At 40.3% G+C, this 25,379-nt stretch overlaps 1 protein-coding gene and 1 pseudogene across 3 annotated transcripts; one reads left to right on the forward strand and one right to left on the reverse strand.

Annotated features, from left to right (window-relative positions):
• Positions 1 to 692: 692 nt before the first annotated feature.
• LOC144712017 (putative LRR receptor-like serine/threonine-protein kinase At1g05700) lies at positions 693 to 6,031 on the forward strand (annotated as a pseudogene). Its single transcript, XR_013583709.1, has 13 exons — positions 693 to 1,289; positions 1,362 to 1,890; positions 2,156 to 2,643; positions 2,985 to 3,123; positions 3,347 to 3,418; positions 3,534 to 3,605; positions 3,688 to 3,768; positions 4,052 to 4,197; positions 4,325 to 4,542; positions 4,670 to 4,796; positions 4,866 to 4,934; positions 5,011 to 5,200; positions 5,302 to 6,031. The product of XR_013583709.1 is annotated as a putative LRR receptor-like serine/threonine-protein kinase At1g05700 (transcript).
• A 918-nt stretch (positions 6,032 to 6,949) lies between these two features.
• Positions 6,950 to 13,813, reverse strand: LOC144712138 (putative transcriptional regulator tpeD). Of its 2 annotated transcripts, none has more exons than XM_078586326.1 (9): positions 13,272 to 13,813; positions 12,620 to 12,756; positions 12,489 to 12,545; positions 12,300 to 12,396; positions 9,209 to 10,185; positions 8,183 to 9,135; positions 7,756 to 8,105; positions 7,605 to 7,679; positions 6,950 to 7,237 (listed from the first exon to the last, which is right to left on the reverse strand). In XM_078586326.1, exons 5-6 carry the CDS (start codon positions 9,941 to 9,943, stop codon positions 8,923 to 8,925), a joined length of 948 nt encoding a protein of 315 aa, XP_078442452.1. In that variant the 5' UTR covers positions 9,944 to 10,185; positions 12,300 to 12,396; positions 12,489 to 12,545; positions 12,620 to 12,756; positions 13,272 to 13,813; the 3' UTR covers positions 6,950 to 7,237; positions 7,605 to 7,679; positions 7,756 to 8,105; positions 8,183 to 8,922. The 2 variants fall into 2 exon arrangements, with proteins under 2 accessions (XP_078442452.1, XP_078442453.1); XM_078586327.1 differs by having other exon boundaries at positions 7,605 to 7,690.
• Between the last annotated feature and the right edge of the window lie 11,566 nt (positions 13,814 to 25,379).

Genomic DNA, 25,379 nt, shown 5'->3' on the forward strand with positions numbered 1-25,379 from the left:
CCCTTCTCTCTCTCTTGCCGTCTCTCTCTCCCTTCTCTCTCTCTCTCTTGCCGTCTCTCTCTCCCTTCTCTCTCTCTCTCTTGCCGTCTCTCTCTCCCTTCTCTCTCTCTCTTGCCGTCTCTCTCTCCCTTCTCTCTCTCTCTCTTGCCGTCTCTCTCTCCCGCTTTTTCTCTTTCCGTCTCTCTCGCGATTTTTTCGATCGAAACCCTTTCTTTGGTGAGCACCGTGAACAGAAGAAAAAGAAGATTGCGATCAAAAGATTGTTATGAGGATTTTGATCGGAAGATTTTGATCGGGAGAAGAAGAAGAAGAAGAAGAAGAAGAAGAAGAAGAAGAAGAAGAAGAAGAAGGAGAAGAAGAGGAAGAAAAGAAGAAGGAGAAGAGGAAGAAGAAAGGGAATCCATTTATCTTTCTATCCATCTTTCTTATCCTCTTCTATCAATCCTCTTCTTATCATCTTTATACAACTATACCTGCATCAATCTCACCGCATCTGCTTCTCTCTTACCCAACAATCTTTCTCCACCTGTATCCCCGATTCTTCATTTCTCAGCGATCAATCGCAGAAAGAAATCCAAGACAAAAAAAAAATACGGCGAAATCTTACCGCAGAGATCCACCCAAATCGTCCGGAAATCTTCTTCGTCTTCTTGATCCACCCAAATCGCCAAGATCCAGCCAAAATCGCCAAAAACGCCAAAAACGCCAAAAACGCCAGAACCGGAGCCCCTACTTCGCTTCCGGTGACGTGGACGATGACATGGCTGATGACAAGGCTCGGCTTCACCCGTGGCACCTATGTCATCGTCCACGTCACCGGCGGCTAAGCCTCGTGACACACCGTGATAATTTTCAAAAATTTGTGACATACGGTGATATTTCGAAAGTACATGACATACGGTGAGCAACGGGGAAAGTTCGTGACATTTGGTGATTCAACCCCTTGAATTAAAAGCAGTCTTTAAGTGAAACAGCGACTGCACTGGTAGTGCGCAGAAGACTAATGGCGGAATCCGGGATTATTCAGTGTGCCGCTCCTAGCTTCACTTCATGAATAGTTAGAATCCTCTGCTCTCTCCGCATGGCCTACATAAATGAGCCTTTCTTGTACAATGTTGTAAGATGAACAGATTCCTAAATGCCGCTGCCACATACCTTTTTGAGAATGTCTGGACCAAAGCCTTCGCTCCATATTCTCTTCTACATCACCAGCTTATTCTTCATCTTCCTCTTCTTCCCATCGGTTGTAATCTTTGGAGCCCAGCTGGTCCGAGCTAGAGCGCAAGAAGGTAAGTGACGTTGTGTTCTCTCTTGAGGGAAACTTTGCCGAACTGTGGCTTAGAATATATGATTCCTGGCAGGTTTCATCAGCCTGGACTGCGGTTTAGAAGGAAGCTCCAGCTATCTGGACAAAATCTCGGGAATCAACTATGTTGGGGACTCGCAATACACGGTCTCAGGGAAGAGCCATGTCATATCCAATAACCCATTTGAGTTGCAATATGCAACTCTTCGTAGCTTTCCCAACGGGACTCGCAACTGTTACAGCCTATCGCCGGTGCAATCCGGCCAGAGGTACCTTGTCCGGGCTGGCTTTTACTACGGTAACTACGATGGCCGAAATGTCTTTCCCTCCTTCGACATCCGCGTTGGCGTCAACTTTTGGACTTCAGTCGGCATGTTAGCTGAGAGCCCTACAATTGTTGAGATCGTCACGGTTCCGCGTGCAAGTAAAATTGAAGTGTGCCTGGTTAACACCGAAGGGGGAACACCCTTCATATCACTGCTCGAGCTTAGGCCATTCCTACATTCGATGTATCCTTTTGCGGACGAGAACAAATCACTGCTCCGGAAGAAGCGCTGGAACTACGGAACACAAGGCCAACTAAGGTAGGTTTTCTTCCTGCGGATGAACTAGTAGATTTCGGATCATGGGCATTGTGTCATAATTACGAACTATTCCTTTCAACATCAATATCGGTCTAGAAAATGTCCCATCTCATTTCCTGTTGTCAGGAATTTGATGAGGGTTCATTTGGATAGTGAACTCCGGATATGTCGTAGAATTATCGTCTGTCAACATTTGGATATGTTGATGATCTCTTGTCCTCGTACGTTGCGTGGATAAACAATAACGTCGTGTTTTGCCATGCAGGTTTCCGAATGACCCGTATGACCGCATTTGGGAAGGCATAACCGGCTCTTTTGAGCTTCTAAAAACGACGGAGCGTGTGGAGTGCACGGTTGAATATGCATTCCAGATTCCCTCGGCCGTGCTCCAGACCGCCGTGACTGCTAACGAAACTGGCTACCATCTTGAAAGTCGACCAGTCGAAGGTATTCCAGGAGAGATAGCGTATATCGTCATGCACTTCACAGAGCTTGTCAAGCTGAACCCCGCTAATGAGTCGCGAAAATTAATCATCAATGGCGGGGATGATAAAACGCTCCTCTTTGCAAACTACAGCCCGCCATACTTGACGGCCGACCATAAGGAGATACTCGATGCGGTTATCAAAGATTCAGGTTTCTACGTCGTAACAATCGGCAACGCCAAATCGTCCACGCGCTCGTTCATGATCAACGCGCTCGAGAGCTTCGTTGTTAGGCCTATGAACGAGTCCCAAACGGAAGATTCAGATGGTGGGTTGAGAGTTATATTTTTACTTTGTCTCCTTGATAGTGGTGGTAAAGATGAATTATCCATTTTTAAGGAATATCAGCCTTATTGACAGTAATTGGTTAGGTTTATTATCTCAGAGGGCATCTTTATTGAATGAGTTCAATGGGATAATGTGCCCCCTCCCCCATATTTGTTTAAACATCAGTAAAACCTCACTTTCTAAAGAAATCTTCTCCTCCGGCGTGTAGGAGAATCATCTGACACTGTCTCTGTATGTTTGAATCACCCCTTGTTGCTTTTTAGCTGTGCATTGATTCAAAGCTCCTCTACTGTGACATGACTTTGCCTAGTGCTTCTGCAGTTGTTGCCATTGAAGATGTCAAGAAATCATTTGGATTGACAAGGAATAGGGAATCAGATCCATGTTCCCCAAGGCAGTACATGTGGGAGGGAGTTGGCTGCAGCTATGAAGCTTCCTCTAGTGCTAGAATCACATCTCTGTGAGCTTTCATCATTTGACACTCACAAAAATAATGATTAGCATTCACTGTTCAGGCTAAAATTTCTAATTCGAAGAAAGTTAATTTTCTTGTCATAAATTAAAGATCATATCATTAGTATAGTTTTATTCTAAACCACATATTTATGCGTCTTTTGACATTTAACTGCCTTTGCTTGATTTTAAACTCTAGACCTTAAGTTTTTATACATCAACATATGCAGAAACTTATCTTCGAGTGGTTTGTAAGGGGTGATTCCTTCGTCAATCGGTAATCTGAAAGCTTTAGAGACATTGTAAGCAATTTTTTTATTACCCGTAAAGTTATTCTTTCACATCCTGCAATCTTCCATCGTACTAGAGCCCAATGTATCATGTTCAATGAATCATAGCAAAACTACTCATCATCAGGGATCTGTCAAATAACAATCTGAATGGGCCGATTCCTGAGATATTGGGAGATATATCTTCTCTTAAGATATTGTAAGTTTTTCATTAAATTTATTTATTTATTCAGAATGATTGTTATGAATAATTTCAAATATTTGGTTTTTCTTCTTCATAGAAACCTTTTAGGCAATCAAGCCATTGGGAGCATTCCTGAAAGTCTCTGCGATAAAGTCTCTGAGGGTAGTCTTTCGATAAGGTGAGAGAGTCATCCACTATTTTCACTCTGGTGATACACTTTTGAAAACACAATTCAGCATAATATTCCAACCTTGACATATCATCCCCGGTCCCTGGTTTTCCAGCTACATTTGTTTTTCAATGACATTAAGACTAGAAGTAAAACCTTTTTTTCTGATCTAAAACTTTGCCGACAATCCTCACTCGTCGTTTACTGTAATTATGAATCAAGAAACCACAGAATGGTTTAAACAAATAGCATGCCATTATTATCATTATTATCTGACTATCGTGCTGTTCAGTGGTGGGCAAGGGGAATGCAGGGTCTCGGGGAAAAGCAACAATGCAAAAATTATTTTTATTCCCGTTGCTGTTTCTGTAGTCTTCCTGGTTTTTATTGCATTCACATATATATTCTACAGAAGATCAAAGTCATCTTCTTCAGAAGGTAATTTTTTCCTCCTATACTCCTTTTCTTCCTTACCCAATTTCCGAAAGAATAAAGAATTCCACATTGATACGATAAGTCTCTCATACGCTGTAATTGATACAATATATTAAACTTCAATTTCAAGTAAAAGAGAATGCACCAAGTGCAAAAGGAGCAAAGGCCTGGAAAAAAGATGTTCAGTTCAAGCTTGCAAAAATTTCAAATATTGCAAGAAATTTTGAACAAGAAATTGGCCGTGGAGGATTTGGAGTTGTCTACTACGGAACGCTGGATGAAATAAAGGTTGCTGTCAAAGTTATTTCGTCATCATCATCACAAGGATCTCGGGAGTTTGAAGCCGAGGTGATTAATCTAAGCTGCATCAAAAGAATTCTTTTTTGAGTTGCTCGAGATTTATTCTGATTCATTCAACAACTTGCTCTCATCGTAGTCTTATTCACATTATTCATCAGTAGTTTTAATGTTACAGGTTTTACTACTGACGAGAGTTCATCATAAAAATTTAGTGCGTCTACTGGGATATTGTGATGAAGAGCAACATTTGTCGCTTGTCTATGAATACATGGATAACGGAAACGTGAAGGATCACTTATCTGGTATTGATTTTTCAGGTTCTCTGACTAAAAATTTATATACCCCATGAACAATGGTATCTTTGGCTGTAGATACGGTCTCCTTTGAGAATTTACTTAACTGGGAGCAAAGAGTCAGTGTCGCTCTTCAAGCAGCACAAGGTATTGCGTGTGAAACAAAAAAGAAACTTCTTAACTATTATCAGGTCTTATAATCCTAGTCATACGTTAAATGCAGGGCTCGATTATCTTCATAACGGATGCAGACCGCCCATAATTCATAGAGACATTAAAAGCAGCAATATTCTACTTAACTCTAAGCTCGTGGCAAAGATTGGAGACTTTGGACTTTCGAGAGCCTTTTGCAATGATAGTGCAACACATATCAGTACTGGAGTAGCTGGTACTCCAGGTTATCTTGATCCAGAGTAAGCAGCCTTTATCCAGATTGAGTCTTATTATTTCAACATTCATCATTTATTTTATTCAAATACAAATGGATGTTAAATTGTTTATATCCCTTCTGCAGGTATTACCAAAACTATAGACTGAATGAGAAAAGTGATGTGAATAGTTTTGGTGTTGTCCTTTTAAAACTATTAACTGGTCAACCACCATATGAAAAATCTGAACCCAATACACATATTGTTTCATGGGTTCGCACAAGAGTTGAAACTGGTGACATCAGTAGTATTGTAGACCAAAGGTTGCAAGGAGCTTTCAATGTTAATGTTGCATGGAACTTGGTTGAGGTAGCTTTATCTTGCACATCAGCATCTTCAGCTAATAGGATGGCAATGAGCGATTCTCTGGTACAGCTAAAACTTTGCATGGACAAAAATGGATCCTCTAACAACTCTAAGGATGAAAATTCCTTAAAGGTTCGGAATCACCCATATATGTCTGGAGAAACTAGCTTGTATTCACCTTCTCCAAGATAAGTATTGTATATGCTGCGTAACAGTAGGCTGACGCAAGGGTAAATGCCAATGAATACCCCAGAGAAAGGAACAAGACCTATAGATATATGTCAGGAGGACAGAGGAAATATCAGCGACTGTGACGATCATCAGAACAAGGTCTACCTATTTGGCAGAAGTCCTTGAAGTTATTATTTTTGTGATCCTTTCAAAGCGTGGATTATGGTTAGAGGAAAAGAAGAGACGAAGATACATTGATAGCAAGAAGATAGAAGAAAATTGTATATACTGCTTTTATTGGGGGTTTATTTTACACCATATTATATGTTGATTGTTATTCTTCTGTGTTTATTGTACAGTCCTGCAGAGGGATCGGCATTCGTCATCCGTCACGTCACACGTCACTGTGACGGTCATGTGACGGATGACGTGACGGTGACGGTGGCGTATCGGAGGGTCCGTGACGGTGACAGTGATGGGTAGCCCATGACGGTGACGTGACGATTAATCCGTCACGGATGACGTCCGTGACGGAATTTTTCATACAATTATAATTTAATAGTAATTATGTGCTAATGATCCAATTGTTTAAAATGAGATGTATGTTTTAAAATTTTATGATAATAAAATTATGGCCTTAAAATTTCGCATGTAGGTAGTTTATAATTTAAGGTATTGATTGAAAATTTAAAGAATTTACTGAATTATTTATTCACAGAAAAATGGGACATTTAGATATTTTTTATATGCAGGTTGACAACTAATTTGTTGAGGCTTGACAGGGGCTGTAAGAATTTGTTTGTACCAATTAGTTTATTGGCCGAGAAATTATGGACTCATAAACGCAAAGTCCACCGAAAATGAAAGTTTTGTTTTTACATTTTGTAAAATTTTATTTACATTTGGAAAATAATTAAAGAATTATCCTACTAGAGGAATTTAATAAATTTATATAATGTTGGAAGAATGTAGTATTTAATGTCTTATGGTTAAATATGTTAGGATACCAAAATTGTTGACATCATATAAGTAACATTAAATTTAATTTCTTGGTTGGGAATTTAATTTTTTACTGAAAATAGTTTGATTCAATCTGAATTTTTTTAAGGGCTTGAAATAACTACTGTAACAATAAACCTGGTGACGCAGTTGTCAAGAAGTCATATTAATAAATTAATTTATTAATTTATTGAGCCATTTATTAACTCACCAATGATAGATAGAGTATATAAAAATTTTTTATAACGATTGAGAAAATGCCAAAATTTAAAAAATGATTATGAAGAAGGAATCTGTTTGGAAGTTTTGTTGTTCTTCTAAACTGATTGAAACAGATTGAGAGAGAGTCAGAAAGGCAAGTCAGTAAATTCGACCGAGTGAACACAGTATTCTTGTTTTTGTGGGGAGTTGGCGGCGCTATCAAAGAACTGCGGTTGCCGATCTTGAAAGACAAAAATATCATCTTTGAATAGACTCCAGCGATCAGGTCCTTTTCGAGGGGCACGGTGCTGGAAAGAAAGACGTGTCCATATGACGTCGACCCACCTGAAAACGCATGCAGAACGTTGGCGTTGATTCCTTAAAGATAGACGGCCTTATACAGAGAGATTAAAAAGAAAGAGAGAAAAAAAAGTCTCCGTTCTTCTTAGTATCTCATATGTCGAAGCTAACACGATGAGTTTTTTATAGACTTTTCAAGGCGTAAAACAGAGACGCACGGTAAATAGAAAACAAAAAAATTCACTACGTTCCGATCAAATTTCCGTTCAGATTGATTGAGGAATGCTTGGATCATGCATTAGTCTACGAGTAATTAACAATTTCATTTTTCAGTTAACTACATTACTATAAATTTAACGTAAATCCTTGATATCAATTTTGACAAGAATACGCAATCGGCTACTTAACTTACGGTGTCAATTTTGAAATAACCGTTGTTGAAAAATTGACGATGCTGCAAAAAAAAAGACCACCAAGACCGAAGATCCTGCAAAAAAACTGACCATTGGTTACATTGGAAAAAAATTGACCACTGCTGGAAGGAAATAAGACCAAATACTTACACTAGGCTTCATCGTCAGGAAAATCTTCCCCTTATCTCCATCGCACAACTGACTGTTCTCGGCACGTAACCATCACTTCACTATAACCAGGAGCTCGATGCTTTCAGCACTAAGACATGCCTGATTGAAAGTGACAACTGCACGTCCGGCCGAGAATAAACGTTCTGCTGGCGCACTGGTTGCATAGACTGAAAAGAATTCTTGCGCTAGTGTAGAAAGCCATGGGTAGGATCGTGCACCAATACGTGCCCACCATCCCAATGTTGTCTCGTTGTCCTTCCTCTCAATTGATTGCAGATACGCCTCCGATTCCATGGTTGGTGTTGGCACTCGTCATTCCTTCTCTCTACCTGGTGATACACGATCAATAAGTTCAGCGAGCCAATATCTTCATCCTCGGGGTTGTTACAGATAAGGTCTTGCTCACCGTGTTGGGGCATAAGTTGGCGGATGAATGCAAGTGATTCCTGAATTTCACTGGAGTCAAGCGACGCTCCCTTGTTGAAAGGGTCCAGAATTGCAGCTGTCAACATTGCAAGGTTCTTCGAAATCATCCTCTCATATTTTAACATCTTCGACTTCATGCTCTCACAAGCTCTGCAGATGGACGCAATTTGTGCAGCAGTCATCCTCCTTCCCGATGCAAAAATCGTGGTCATATCAAACTTCAACAGGATTGTGTCGACATGTCGCAACATCGCCTTCAAGATACGGATCACTTCCACGACTCTCACTGTCTTCGAGCCACTCACATACTTTGTCGTGTGATAAAATGGCCCTAAAATGTCGCCGAAGTATGCCAACATGTCCCTCTCCTCCCTTGAGATTCTGATGTCCTTGTCGGTCATCGACATGATCTGTAATGCCATCAAATCGACGACTTCTCACTTCTCCAATGCAATATGTCATGCGTATTGTTCCACCGCGTCGGGCAATCTAACAGCAGTTGGTTGTGATTCTTCCCCATGTCGTTGCATGTCTTCACGTACTGTTGTTGTCGTTGTGTCGATGCTCGAATACTCGTCACTAATTGCCGAACACGGGCAATCGCATCTCCTAAGACGAGGCTACCATCATGGCTGACCATTTCTGCATGACTTGCCACAGCCTCCCGCATGGCGTCCAAGTCGTCTGTATCACGTCATAATTCGGTTCATACGCTGCCTACTATGTGCTGTTGTTGGTAGTCTTTGGAGGACTTGTGGTCACCAATACACGTAATGATTGTAGTGCAGCCTGGACGATGATGTTCAACATGTGGATAGCGCACGGGACATGTCGGTCCTGAGTGAACCGATTGTTAATTGGCTTCAGTTCCTTTGGGAGCATCCCTACCATCCGCCCGTTGCTTGACGCATTGTCGGTAGTGATTGAACTAACCTGCATGTCAAAATTGTTAGTTTTTCAATACGAACGTACGAGCCAAAATTGAAGCCAGTTTAAGAGCTGTTACCTTTGTCTTCAAGCCGAAGTCTTCCAACGCTTGGAGGACTATTGCGCTCATATTCTCGCCACTGTGTTTGCCAACTAGCTCATGTATAGCAAGTACACGTTCGCATAGTTCCCATCGGTTGTTCACCCAGTGAACTGTGTTGCCGAGAAGACAACAGGAATTCTCGGCGGTCCATGCGTCAACTGTAAGGGACACACTAGGGACATCTGCTAATAACGACACGAGCTTCCCCTTCATGTTCCCATATAGCTTACGCGTCACATCTTTGATTGCCTTTGACATTGGCGGGTCAACTATCACCTCCGCGGCGTACTTCCACATAATCTTGAACCCCACGTTGTCCACTTTAGCCCACGGAGACATCTGTAAGGGACACCACACATAATCGGCGGTCCATGCCTCAACTATAAGGGACACACTAGGGACATCTGCTAATAACGACACGAGCTTCCCCTTCATGTTCCCATAAAGCTTATGCGTCACATCTTTGATTGCCTTCGACCCTGGTGGGTCAACTGTCATCTCCGCGGCGTACTTCCACATAATCTTGAACCCCACGTTGTCCACTATAGCCCACGGAGAGTCCATGAGACAGACGAACTGCGTTATGATCTCCTTAGTTTTTTCCAGCGTCTTCTTGACGACACCGCCCTGTCCGGATGCCTCGGTTATTATACATTGATCTAGATTAATGCCCTTCATCTCTTTGTACACTCTGCTATGGGTGCACTCCATATGCCTCCAAAAGATGTTCGTAGAACCGTCTTTTCACCACTTCAGCCTATTCCGCAATATATCCACTCTTTGGTCGTGGCATAGTAGGCACGCCCACACGCCTGTGCCAACCTCGGTGAAGTACCACAGTATTTCGGCCTTCCCTTTACGTTTGGGATGTGACGGCCCTACCATCGGTAGGGTCATTTCTTGTACGTCCTCATCCAAGAACTCTACTTGGAGTGCCCATTGCCGACTAGGTCCTATGGAAACAGGTAAACGAACGAAACAGAAAATTGTAAGGCAGATGCAAGAATTGTAAAGCATTCATTTTCTATCATCCTTTCTAAGTATGCTATAAATCAACGAAACGAAAAATTATAAGGCAGTTGCTAGAATTTCCCATAAAAAATGAAAACTATGTACATGAGCACATTTCAAAACCTCCACTTAAGATAAAATATGGCCATTTCAATAGTCAATTTCAATCATAAAATAAAATTGTAAGGGCATTCCAATCATCAATAAAATGTGCACAATTCGTGGTGCTCTGCTTAGCGTGACAAAAGAGTTAAAATTGAGTGAGAGAGAGGTTGAGAGCGCAAGAGAGAGAGAGAGTAGTCTGGAGGAGAAGAGAGGGCGAGAGCAAAAATTGAGTGAGAGAGATGGTGGGAGAGCAAGAGAGAGTAGTGGGGAGGAGAAGAGAGGGTGAAAGCTAAAATTGAGTGAGAGAGAGGGTGGGAGTTAACATTGAGTGATAAAGAGGTTGAGAGAGCAAGATAGAGAGTAGTGTGGAGGAGAAGAGAGTGTGAGAGTTAAAATTGAGTGAGAGAGAGGATGAGAGTTAAAATTGAGTGATAGAGAGGTAGAGAGAGAAATATAGCTTAGTGGGTAGGAGAAGAGAGGGTGAGAGTTAAAATTGAGTGAGAGAGATGGTGGGAGAGCAAGAGAGAGTAGTGGGGAGGAGAAGAGAGGGTGAGAGCTAAAACTGAGTGTGAGAGATGGTGGGAGAGCAAGAGAGAGTAGTGGGAAGGATAAGAGAGGGTGAGAGCTAAAATTGAGTGTGAGAGATGGTGGGAGAGCAAGAGAGAGTAGTGGGAAGGATAAGAGAGGGTGAGAGCTAAAATTGAGTGAGAGAGATGGTGGGAGAGCAAGAAAGAGTAGTGGGAGGAGAAGAGAGGGTGAAAGCTAAAATTGAGTGAGAGAGAGGGTGAGAGTTAAAATTGAGTGAGAGAGAGGGTGGGAGTTAAAATTGAGTGAGAGAGATGGTGGGAGAGCAAGAAAGAGTAGTGGGGAGGAGAAGAGAGGGTGAGAGTTAAAATTGAGTGAGAGAGATGGTGGGAGAGAAAGAGAGAGTAGTGGGGAGGAGAAGAGAGGGTGAAAGCTACAATTGAGTGAGAGAGAAGGTGAGAGTTAAAATTGAGGGAGAGAGAGGGTGGGAGAGCAAGAGAGGGTAGTGTGGAGGAGAAAAGAGGGTGAGATTTAAAATTGAGTGGGCGAGAGGGTGAGAGTCAACATTGAATGAGAGAGAGGTTGAGAGACCAAGATAGAGTAGTGGGGAGGAAAAGAGAGGGTGAGAGTTAAAATTGAGTGAGAGAGAGGGTGGGAGAGCAAGAGGGGGTAGTGTGGAGGAGAAAAGAGGGTGAGATTTAAAATTGAGTGGGCGAGAGGGTGAGAGTCAACATTGAATGAGAGAGAGGTTGAGAGAGCAAGATAGAGTAGTGGGGAGGAAAAGAGAGGGTGAGAGTTAAAATTGAGTGAGAGAGAGGGTGGGAGGGCAAGAGGGGGTAGTGTGGAGGAGAAAAGAGGGTGAGAGTTAAAATTGAGTGGGCGAGAGGGTGAGAGTCAACATTGAATGAGAGAGAGGTTGAGAGAGCAAGATAGAGTAGTGGGGAGGAAAAGAGAGGGTGAGAGTTAAAATTGAGTGAGAGAGAGGGTGGGAGAGCAAGAGAGAGTAGTGGGGAGGAGAAGAGAGGGTGAAAGCTAAAATTGAGTGCAAGAGAGGGTGGGAGTTAACATTGAATGAGGGAGAGGTTGAGAGAGAAAGATAGAGTAGTGGGGAGGAAAAGAAAGGGTGAGAGTTAAAATTGAGTGAGAGAGAGGGTGGGAGAGCAAGAGAGGGTAGTGTGGAGGAGAAGAGAGGGTGAGAATTAAAATTGAGTGGGCGAGAGGGTGAGAGTTAACATTGAATGAGAGAGAGGTTGAGAGAGCAAGATAGAGTAGTGGGGAGGAAAGGAGAGGGTGAGAGTTAAAATTGAGTGAGAGAGAGGGTGGGAGAGCAAGAGAGAGTAGTGTGGAAGAGAAGAGAGAGTGAGAGTTAACATTGAATGAGAGTGAGGTTGAGAGAGCAAGAGAGAGTAGGGTGGATAAAACATACCTCTATAGTAGTGTTTATTGACAATATCCCGCCTATTAGATTTTCTCTGAATCAACTATGTGTGAAAGTATGTGGACCTTTTTCTTAGATTTCCAACCTTCATGAAATAAGGCAAATAAATTTTTTTAATTGACAGTTATTGGAGAAGTCCGGAAAGAATAAACTTATTTCTTTTGGAAATACACTTACAACATCTGGCGAACTTGTTTTGCTCTAAATCAGCAATATATTAAACCAAACGAGCTCCTGCAATGGAAGTATTTAGAAGAAGATAAATGAAATTCATTTTAATTGGGATTCTCTAAGAGACAACATCTTGCCTGGTCTATGAGACGGTATAAGCTTTGGCCTGATCTATGTGCTCATCGAGGTCTTCATCTTGCTCTCATATTCTCATTCACTTAGGCCCAGTAGATTTATACAGATCAACTTATGATCTTCAAATTAGTCCCAAAGCCTAGTAACATCATTGAAATTAAAATAAAATTATAGATACCAACTGGCCTCTATGAAACCAAGTGGCGTTTGCAAGATACACATTTAAATCAAGTGGAATCAATAAATATGGACAAATGAAAAATAATGAACCAAATGATAAGAAGTATAAAAACAAAACACACATTTTTATGTTTCTATGTTAGTGGCCAAGTCAGTTGTTCAAATTCAAATTTTAGATATTAGATACTCTCTTATCAAACACTTAATTTCAACATAGATATTAGGTTCCCCCTTCATCACAAGTAAACCTGATCGGTAAATATTGCCACTTCGATGCCAGATAAAATGGAGAACCCCAACGATAGAGAGTGGGAGAGGGAGATAGAGAGGGAGGGACAGAAATAAATGGAGAATCCCGACGAAGAAACAAGAAACGAGCAATAATTCAATCTACATCCAAACTCGTTTTTCAGCAATCATCACAATTGAGCAAACAAATACAAACGGCGAAGAATGAAATTCAAACGAAATTACCTGATTGATCTCTATGGGTAGATCAGCAGGCTGATCGCGACCCCCAATCTGGTATCCAGCCCTACGTGGAAATCCCCATCCGTGCGAGAAAAAAAAAATTCTTCCATAGATAGAGAGGGAGAACAGGAGAAGGAGTGGCAACGATCCAAATAGAGACAGGGAGAGGGACCGAGGAAGAGATCCACAAAGGGAGAGGGAAAAGGAGAGGGAGAAGGAGACGGAGCGATCTGGAGAGAAGAGGAAGAGGGAGCGATCCAGCGAGAGACAGAGAGAGGGAAAGAGATCGTAAGGGGACAAGGAGACGGAGCGATCTAGAGAGAAGAAGAAGAGGGAGCGATCCAGCGAGAGACAGAGAGAGGGAAAGAGATCGTAAGGGGACAAGGAGACGGAGCGATCTAGAGAGAAGAGGAAGAGGGAGCGATCCAGCGAGAGACAGAGAGAGGGAAAGAGATCGTAAGGGGACAAGGAGAGGGAGGGATTGTAAAGGGAGAATCGGAGGAGTTGAGAGAGGGAGGGAGAGGGCCGATGACATAACACAATAACAATAAGAATAAAAATACATAAGATATAAAAATGAAAAGATTTTCCGTCACGGTGACGGTGACGAGGATTTGCGGACGAGTGACGGGTCGGTGACGATTTTTTTGAAAAACCTTGGATGAGTGACGTGACGGTGATGTAACGAACATTTTGTCACGTCACTCTCCGTCACAACTCGTCATCCGTCTCGTCACGTCCAGGGTGTCATGTCCCGGACATGTCGTTCCCTAATTGTACATGGTTCCTGTGTGTTGATTTTTTTAACTGAATATGTTTTCCTGCTGGCCATACTCTGCTAGAGCATATCCATAATAAGTGCATAAAAGAAAATTATTGTGTTTATACATGGGGTTGTATCCCCTAAATTTTACTCTGACCTCCCATGATTTATCTTGGTGCCATTATGACATTGTTTCCCACTAGTTGAGAGCTCATGTTTGGGACTTCACATTTCCGTCTCCTAAAGTGAAAGGTTAAGGCTCAATAACATGGAAATAGACTCCTGTGAATTTTTGAGATCCTGGTGGAGATCCCTACGAGTTCATTTATCCATCCTTGGCCAAAGTATCTCCAATGACTCATTTATCCATCAAATGTTGTACAAATTTCAAAAATAAATAATTAATATCAGATTAGTAAATTAATTAAAATAACATGAATTAAAGAGAATGATGTGTACTAATTTACTTTCAATATTTTTAATGAACTACCATATTTATGAGATAGATGAAAAGACAGACAGAGAGAGACATTGAGAAAGAGAGAAATATAGAGGAGCGAGTGTGAGAGAAAGATGGTGAGAGAAGGGAAAAGCCGAGAAACTAGGTGATTAAGAGAGAGGAATGAGAGAGATAGATAGTGAGAGAAGGAAGCAGAGAGAAAATGATGAATCCAAATGCGGCCTGAAAACTTACACATCTTAGAACCATTTTTTCCCATCATTTGATTGATATTAGCTTCATTTTAATACAAATTTACCATTCATGTCTGAGCTGATCTACCATGTTAAAACAAAACATTTTCTTTACATATTTAACAAGCCCTATTATTTTAGTGCAAATTACGTTTGAGCATAAAAAATATTAATGGATTCAATCATTCTTATTTGTGTATTACATTATTAAAAATAAAAATGTGTTTTTTAGAGCACGCTAAGTGCTAGCAGCAGCAACAATTAAGCCTGCGATAGGCGGGCGAGGTAGGAGTGCTCAAACCTCCTTCAGCTGGTATGTGTCACTTCCTAAGCATCTGTGGGGCCCACAACAGTTTGAATGGCCCGCGTATGCGCACAAGAAGGGAAGTCAGAATTTAAGAACTCGTCTCTATTTTAAAGATTGTCTGTATGGGATACCCTATAAATGATAAAAAAGTATTTGTAAAAGAAGAAGAAACCAATAGAAAGTCTTTGGGGCCCAGTTAATGGAGGGTCGAGAGAGCTTCTATTTCAATTATGATTCCAAATGGGTTCATCACTTGTCGCAGGTGTCAGAACAATAGTGGAGACACTTTCAACTACTCATTGGTGCATCCCAGGTTGTGACAGCATCTTAGAGGCATCAGAATTTCAGGAAGGCACTAGATAAAGATCAGGAAGACTGATACCTGCACCAGCACAGAGGAGACGATATCGAGAAGTCATGCACTGTGGCTAGGCGGTGGCGATTGGCATCCTCGTCCCCTACTCTTCAAATCAGGGCATATCTGTAACTTTCTAAGTCAATCTGGATGAGTATTAGCTTAGGAATTTCCATGCTTTCAAATATTTTTATTCAGTTGAGAGTTTGACTGAATTTCATCAGAATTGATTATCATGGCCTCTTTGAGGTATTTTCACAAACACCAATCATGCATCAAGTGCGTCCCCCCTTGATTTATCCTATTTTCTCTCAATGTTTCTGTATAAAAAATATTCTATATATCTACTTACTAAAACATTATTTCTATCATTCTATGCTACCATAAGCAGAAAACAATGTAAGTAGATACCTCTTAAGTAGTTTTATATCATCACATTATCTTTGATTACTCTCCCTCTCTGTATCTAATTAAATGAAGTCCTTTAAAGCTAAATAAAAATTATTATGTCCATCTCTATTCATCTTAAATTATTAGCACAAACGCACATATATATATTAACATAATATGCACACACACACATATACATATACACACATATACTTATTAGACGGATGATTATAGAGGGAGTAAGTTAATAGGAGAATTTATTTTAGTAAGGTATAAGAGGAAGAAGACAAATAGGGGGATAAGAATTAGAATAGCCAAGGGGAAGAAGGAATTATTTTGTTGGATATAGATTAATGGATGAGAGAAATATGTTTATATATGCATATACCTATTATACTAAAATAAATAAGGATTTATTTAGTTTGCTAAATCTCCAACTCTCTCTTTTACTTCCTTCATTATTAGGAATATAAGTAAATTTCATTCTCCAATTACTCACTATCTCTAATATCTATATAATTATTAATTCTAAAAAAATCATTTGAGTGATATCTCATCTTATAAACTTAATTTAAGTGATATCTTATCGTATAAAAATAATTTAAGTGACATCTTTTATCGAATTTAAGTGATACCTTCTACCTTCTTTATTTCTCTCTAACTTAAAAATCATTGCCACTAACTATTTACTTATCTTCAATCATTTTGGTATCTTTATTATCATTATTATCACTTTTATTACTCCACTTATAAATAAGTTCTCTTATTATTTTTATTATCATCTTATTTTCCCTAACTTTGACTAAGTGTATGGCCCCAAAGTAGAAGGCATTCTTGCATAGAGGCCTGCGAGCTAAATGTTGACAACAGATCCACATACTTGGACTCATAATAGGAAATTGAGTTCTTATCATGGAAACTGCATGCACCACGGGTGGTGACGGCCGACCTTGGTCTTTCTTTGAACACAATGCCCTCTAGGTGCTCTTGCTGGTCAGTACGCAATCGTGGCAGATCAGGGTACGCTGCGCTGAGTGTGCATGCCATTGAGGAAATGCGAGATGCGCGCACTGACCGCGGGCCCTGCATGTCAGCTTCAGGGCAGGAGACAATACGTTAGCAGACTAAGGCATGGCATAGAGAGCGTTGATGGAGGAAAATTACGTGTGAAATTTTAATGTCGTTGTAATTTTATTTTGCCTCAAATCAAATAAATTTGATAAAAAATGTAAAACTCACTTACACGTATATTTAGATTAAGGTCATCTCCACAGGGACTTTCCTTTAGAGGTGTAAGTAAATATATGTAGATAGAGAACTGAAGAGGTTAGGCTTAGATATGATAATAAGTGATACTAAGTAGTGGAAAAAAATATTAAATGTATGAGAAGACTATTTATGAGGGAGATAATATCAAATATTAATTATATTTCTTATATATAATAAAGATAATAAGAAACAGGATATTAAGATGAATTAATGGGGTTAGAGTTAAAGATGATACCAGTATCGCCACTGGAAGAAGTAGATAAGAATAATAAGATATATCTATAAGAGTAAGATACTATTGATAGAACATATGATGTTTTTTTTATTTTATTAATAGTAAGTTATAACTTAGATAGGAATATAGGTAAAATAAGAATGGATATTAAGAGTTACTTAGATAGCGAAGAGTAATTTTAGTCTTAGTAAGAAGTAAGAAGTTAATAGGAATCATTACCTTAATAAGATGAATGAAGAAGAAGAACAAGGGGACTAGATTTTTTTATAGATAGAGAAATATTATTTAATTACCTGTAGATAAGCGAGCTAGAGAAGTAATTATATATGTTGAGAATTATAGATTAAGATTAAGAGAGTTAGGGAGAGAAGAAGGAATTGTCTAATTACAATATAATTAAGTAACCAGATAGGAAGAGAGGTTAAGAAGGAATAAAGGGGACAGTAAGGGTAGTTAGTGAGTATATATATGAATATAATGTTGCCTGTAGTAATATAAAATGACTTATATAGGTATATTATTTATTATATGTTTATTATATATATTTTGTATAATTTTTATGGATGAAAATTGGGGGAAATAAGGCCAGTTCTGTCGACACTGGAGGTGCTTGACAGAATGCCCAAAACAGACCAGAATGAGTGGTGTAATTTTTTAATCTTTCGATAAATACATTTTAAAGTATAAATCGACATGAATTTATGTAATTCGATGAGAAACTGTGCATGAACAGTAGGAGCTCGAAGAAATGGCTCAACGGCACAGATCTACTAAATGCAATGGAAAGAAACACAGCCAACTTAAATTTCATTAAAATTAGAGTGTCCAAGCAGTTAATCAAGTAGAAATTTACCTAAGAAGTTCAGATTGCTTACCTAAACCGCCTAGGTTTGAGTGGTAAATAATGGAGGCATTGTTCATCGCCCCTTGACTTCGGGGTGCGTCCCCAGTTCTCTACTCCTTTATGGCGCAAATCCATGGAGCTCCAATGCTCCTAAGGTGCCATCCTAGGCATCCCAAGCAGTATGAGAGGTGTCACTCCTCTTCCCTGGTTGGTCTCGCCATAGGAGGGGTCTCCTGTCAGTGCTTTGATTCTTGGTCAAAAGATGCTTTAAATTGGGGCTATGGAGCGCCTTTTAAGGCCTGGGACGGACCTCCCATGGCCGTTGATGGAGGGGGAAGGTCTTGGGGATCTGGCCAGGCCGTCAGATGCCGTCTTGGTTGTCTCCACAGGGATTGACTGTTAGATGTGTACTTAAGGGGTGATACTAAAATGATAATGAAAATGATGAAATATAGAAGATAATTAGTTATTAAGTGAAAAAATATTAAGTATGTAAGAGAATTAGATGTGAAGGAGAGAATAAAAAGCGTTTTGTGTAATAGTTATAGGTATTGATAGAGGGAAGGAAGTTATTTATTTAATTAATAATAAGTTATGCCATAAATCAGAGATAGGTAAAATAAAAATGGATATTTAGACTTACTCAGATAGTAAAGAGTAAGAAGTAAGGAATTATTAAGGAATAATTATTTTAATAAGAGGAAAGAAGAAAAATAATAATGAAAGAGGGAAAACAGTGTTATAAAGATAGAAGAAATAAGGGATTATATATTTATTAAGATGCAGATTAGCGGAATGACGAAATACTTATATATTTATCCTAAGAGTTTAAGCTTTAAGAAAGTTAGGTAGGTTTATGATATAATTAATTAACTATCTAGATAGGGAGAGAGGTTAAGAGAGAATAATGGGGTTAGTAAGGGAAATTAAGGAGTAGTTGCCTATAGTGGTAGAATATGATTTACATAGGCATATTATTTATTTTATGGTTGATATACATATATATTATATTTTGATATATTTTTAGTAGGATAAATTTGACATAAACAAAGGTGGTTCTGTGGAAACTCAATAAGTGTTCGATAGAATGCCTGAGATAGATGGATATAAGATATATAGATATTTATACATTTTTATATAATTTTTATGAGCTAAAATAGGGAGATATATGGGTACTTCTGTCAACACTCGAGGGGTGTTGGATAGAATGCCTGATAGAAATCGAAATAAGATTTATATAATTTTTTTATATATTTTTATAAGCTGAAATTGACATACAAATATGAAAACAAATCGAGGAAAATGCCTCATACAAGCTGCAGAAACCAATTTTGATGAAAGTTTGATCAATCTATAAGTTTACTCAAAACTATGCATCTAGGTATGGTAAATGAGTTACAATCTACCAAATGGAGGTCAGCATCATACCTGAACTGCCCTGATTTGAGTGGCAGAGGATGGGGGCACCATTCGCCGCGCCTGAATTTGGTGTGCATCCCCCCACTCTCCTCCATGCTGGTGTGAATCCAGAGCAAGCTAGAGCCCCAATGGCATCAAAGGGGTGTCACACCCCTCCTCTTGCTCTCACCGTTACTAGAAGGGTCCTTCAACGCCGTAGTCAAACTCAAATGAAAGATGCTTAAAATTTGGGTTATGGAGCCCCTTTTAAGTCCTGGGATGGACCTCCCATAGCCGTTGATGGAGGGGGAAGGTCTTGGGGGTCCTCCCAGGCCGTCAGATGCCTTGGCAGTCCCCCTTGTAAATCAAAAACTGCCATTGGCGGTGGTGGAGATGGATGGATCTGCACCCGGGAATTGGATCTCCATTATAATCTGCCCAATGGTTGCAATTAAATGGCAATCGTGGACCCTTATTACAGTGTACCCTGCCCTCGCCCCTTCAGCACCTTATCAATTGCATAGTCAGCAATTGTCTTGGTCAAGATTCGTTCTTTTTGGGGTCTAGTTTTCCTCGTCATTTGCGGTAACTAGCCAGAGTCGTGGAAAATAGAAAGAAAAGGATTAAATAATTGAAATAGATCTCACCGTTCAACCTTATTTAAGCAGACTGGACGGATAAGATCATATCTGTCTATTTAAAATAGCACAAAATGATATGGGCTTCGGATGGGTAGGCTTGAAGCCCGGTCACACTTCCTTCTATTATAGCCTAATTTTCCTTCTATTAACGACCCGACCCCATGTGAAGATAAAAGGAACATAAGGCTATAATCCCACATCAAAAATGTTTAAAACAAGAAACACTATAAAACTCCTGACTGAAAGTATATACTTATACAAAAAGACTTCCCTCTATTGCAAACTGAAGTCGGTGAGCCTTTATCGGGCCTGCTATTGGCTTTTTGGTGGGCTCCTTGGTGGTCGCTGGGCTTGTGCTGGTTGTCGGCCCCTTGCCAGTTACCGATGGGCTTGAGCATCCTACGCTCACCCGCATGTTGCCAGCTTGGGTGTTGCTGCGCTCTTGCTCCGCCCTAGCTGACCACATAATAATTATATCTAGATAATAATAATAAACCATAGTTTATTATTATTATCTAGATATATTATTTCTTGTTCTATATTTCTCTATTTTATTTCTTTGTTCAACTTCCACGTCTTCCCTACAAAAGCATAGATTGGCATACGATAGGGAGAATAAATCTCATTATAAGTAACAATGTTATAAACATAGTTTTACTAAGAAATACTCAGACTAGTAAAATCTACTAAAATACATTAAAACATATTTTTTATCACTTGCTCTATTTAGTGAATGAGATGAATATTTCTGTAAAGTTGAAGATAATTCATATAAAATTATCCATAAATGACTTTAAAATGTGTAAGATTACATGCAATATTTTGGGTTTATGAAGCATCGAGACAGCTGGAAGTCGTGGGGTGCCCCTTCAGGTAGTGCCGCAGTGTGTAGGCACCAAGTATGGTGGCACTATTGCGGCTCGACTAGTAGAGGTGTCAGCGCACATGCCGGCAGTGCGCAAAGTGTCAAAGCTAGGACAGGGCACTGGGGGTGCGACGAATGGGCGTTGGGGTGTGTGGCACATCTGATCAGCGAATGCACAGAGAACATGCACTGGTGGAGCATGACACACGTGGCGCCTAGCACAGGGGCACGCATGCAGCGGTGGTGTCCGTGAGTGCGCACATTAGGACGTGGACATCTAGGTTCAGGAGCGCCACTACCCACTAACGTGTTGTGCGCCACGCCTTGTTTATTAGGTAGCATCCGTGGTCTTCCCCCATGTAATGGCTATTGCCTCTGACGTAATCTTGTTCCTGATTATGCAATGTCACATTTGTTTCTTAGGGCCTAGCCCTTCTCTTCTTAACCTTCCAACAATCTAAAGCTGTTCAAAGAGATTTCTGCTGCATAAGCAAAGTTTTCTCAACATTTCTGCCCAAGCATTGAGGCCAGCACGCGTTAGTTCCAAGCGTTGTTCTTAGCTCCAAATTGGACTGCATGACATTGAGAAATAGATCTATCTTTAAATTTCAGTCCCTATCGAGACGACCTCACTCCGACTATACATATTTGAGTGAGTTTTATAAAATTACACATTTTTTTATTTAGGAGAATTTCATTTACAAAGACACTAGAATTAACTCTGTATTTTGCTTCCATAAAAAACCTGGCAAGATGCCTAGAGTGTGAAAGGTTTTGCTTAGCGTGTTGGACTAGGAGAAGAGGAAATGAAGAAAACCCAGGTGGATGAATTGAGTATAACAGGGAGAGATACAGAGATAGAAATATATAGAGAGTGGGAGATCAATGGGGAGAGTCATAGAGAGAGGAAGAGTTCTTGAGGTTCAATACTTACTGATCCCCAAAACTCAGATGATGGCTTCATATCCATAGCCTATTTAGATCATAAGATGGCTTTCCATCCCAAGTTTATACAGATGTGATGATCTTATGTACTCTGAATTTTTACTTGGTATCAGAGCCATTCTACCCAGAGGTACCAAACCATTATCAAGATGGCAAATCTGAGGCCTAATGCTGGCGGGGCCCGAGAAGCCTCACCAATCACCCTCGAAGAGAAAAAACTGCCCCAAATACATAGTTATTCCTTTGACACTAATGCGTACTTATTTGTTTTTGGTACAATTTGTAGTTTATTACAATAATCTAGAGCTTACGTACAAAAATAATAAAATCAAGATCCACCTATGATCTCCTTTATAATGCATTTGTTTCAGGTCTAACTGTTCAAATTGATGGCATGTCCCTTCAAGATGTCATTTATAAACTAGTAGGAAAAGATGAGAGGTGTCAAATAAAGAAGACTATCCACACATGGAAACTAAGTTCAATCTAATGCCTCTTCTGATTGAGGGTGCGATAAAGGGAAGTGCAACAAAAAAAGAGGGCCTCAAACTGATATGCACTTGGATGCCAACTTTATCATAGAACTGGTTTCAGAGTATAATATTGCAGAGAACATTTGAATTGAAGCTTAAAAAGAAGACATTCTCAAATGCAACCTTAGACATTTCAAAATCTACACAACCTTAGATGTTAATGTTTGAAATGTATTCCATATATTACTGTTTGATGGATAGTCCATATGGACATCAAACTATCTAGATAGAATAGCACTATCTCATCCTACTCAATGATAAATGTGGTTGATCATGTGGCCGTCAGTGTGGAGACACTAAGAACAGTTGGCGGGTTGCTCTTTAGAGAAAGAGATCAATAAATTCTTCTGTACGAATCTCTGAATGGTTTTATACCTAAACATCAATCAGGTTGATTCATGTCACAATTGTATAAGTGATCCATCGACTTGAGACAATAGGGACATCTTGTGGATGGACAGAAATGCTTTGACTACGGCTTGTGAGTCTCTAATAATTGGATTGAAACAATTTTTAGCTAGGATATAGTAAGAAGCCCATGGAGATAATTGTGTGGTCAAGACGAAATCATATGCCCTCAATATAAGCAGAGACTAACTCAAGGAAGATGGTTCAATAAAATCTTTGGCCAGGTTAATGAGGATATGGGAGAATATGTTCTCCAATGATCTCTCTTATGCATCAGTACCAACCGAATGATAGATCAGGATTTGACAATTAACCATACCCTAATTCATACGGAAGTCTCGTGCCGATGAAGGATTATACATGTACAGTAACTGATGTCAGACAAGGTTCCAAAGAGAGTGCATATACTATGATTAATCTTCTAGAGCACGAGGTTAGCTTGGAACCCTAGGGCTTGGAAATTTAACCTATGAATTTGGCTAAATCAAACCTTAATTAATTGATCAATATATTGATATAGTTAACAAATAACATTAGTCAGTAAATCTTATGGGAGCTTGAATTTATCAACTATGATGATATATGGGCGTAGGGGGTCACATGCATAAAACTAAAAGGACGTTCACAAATATATTTTATTTTGAGGGTTTTTTAGAAAAATCCTTGATCAATATAAATAAAGGGGCCATTCATTTTAGGTGCCCATTCTAGCCAGATCTAGGTGCCCTACTTTCTTCTGTAGGCACATTTTCCACTCATTCCACAAAGTCCTTCATGGTGAGAAGATTGAAAATATCTTTAAGGATTGGTGAAGATGGAGAAAAGATCCAAAAAACTTTCGAGTTGTGTGGATACCGTAAGAGGATGCAATATTGATCAGCTTGAAGAAACTCTCCTTGGAAGCAAGTCACAGGTGGAAAAAATTCCCCACAAACAACTCAATAGATTACATATTTTATAAAACACTTATGAAATGATCCCATGTTTTCCACCACTTGAAATTAGCTTCTAGCCCCACAACCTAATACAGTGTTTGTTGTTAACAATCTTTTTTAAATCATGGTGTTAGTTGACGAGTGGGTTCTTAATTCTTGCTAATCTAAAGGCCAATTATATGTTCTATGAATAGGAGGTTCCTATTGACCATAAAAAAACATACTTAATCTCTTTCTTTTAACAAAATTAATGTCCCTCTCTGTCGGTCTACATGGCTAGTGCTTAAGCTCCATGAGAAGTTATCTCATCAGTATCCTCGCATTCAGATAGTGGTCTTTTCAACATATCTCTCCATACCAAGGCATTGAGCAGCTTCACATAGGTAACACTTCAAATTTTAATATCAAATTTCATAGTTAAAAAATACTATTCAGACTACTTTGATTCGAGAGAATTCATCACCTGAAATCTGTACAATAACATTAGTCATCCTCATTTATAATATGACAAATGTATACAACAGTATGGACTGCTGTCACGCGGTCAAATCCCGAGCTATGTCAATCGCTCGAATCTGGCACATGTCGGCCTTAGTGCTTGGAGCAGAACACTGAGCAGCCTTGATCTCTTGCAGCGGAAGTCTCTTGCAATAGCTTAAGATCGTATAGAAGGGGTTAGCACAGAGTATGGGGATGCAGCCTCGTCGAGGAATAAGGTCATTGCATTGAATTCATAAAATTTTACATCGTAGTCATGATCGTTACATGGGGGAAGACCAGGGATGATACAAAGTAACGAGACAAGTCACAACGCGCCAAGGTAGTGTTGCCTCTCTGCCTCGAGGCCCAGCACTTTGCGCACGCGTGCTTGCCAGCCCTGCGGCTACACATGTGCCCCCAGGCCGGGCACCGTACACCCGTGGGTGTGGCGATCACACTCGCCACCCCTGCCTTGACGATCACACATGCCACCAGCACCGCACTGACACCTATCGTGCACAGACTGCGTGACGCCGCCACATTCGGCGCCTAGAGCCGAGCGCTGTGCGCCCGGCACTACCTACGAAAGCGCAACACCCCCATGCAGCCTCGTCACTCAATGTGTGCCACTGCCTTAGTCTTCTAGCGGGATGTCTCCTACCCTGCATGTCTCGCACCCGCGCGTGGCGCTTGGTGCTCGCACGAGGCGCTGGCGCTCACGCGTGGCGCTTGGTGTTGGCGCACAGTGCTTGGCGTCTGTACGCTCACACCTGTCGGTCCACGCATCCAGCACGCGTGGACTTCACCTGATCCGTTCCGCCTAGGCGCGAATGGGCACACACACCGTCCGCAGTGAATCACTACTAGAGGGGGATGGCCTCAAAGATCAGTTTTGGGCATCACTACCCTTAGCGCATCGTAGCACTAAATATGACTCAGTCATACAGGTCATGAGTCTAACACGAACACACCCTCCCAATAAGGACGCAGGCCTCTGGGCAGGGAATGCCGCCTAGTTAGGGGCCTAACAACTGCCTACGAATTGGGTTA

This window comes from Wolffia australiana, chromosome 14 (genome assembly GCF_029677425.1).
Source record: "Wolffia australiana isolate 7733 chromosome 14, ASM2967742v1".
NCBI lineage: Eukaryota > Viridiplantae > Streptophyta > Magnoliopsida > Alismatales > Araceae > Wolffia > Wolffia australiana.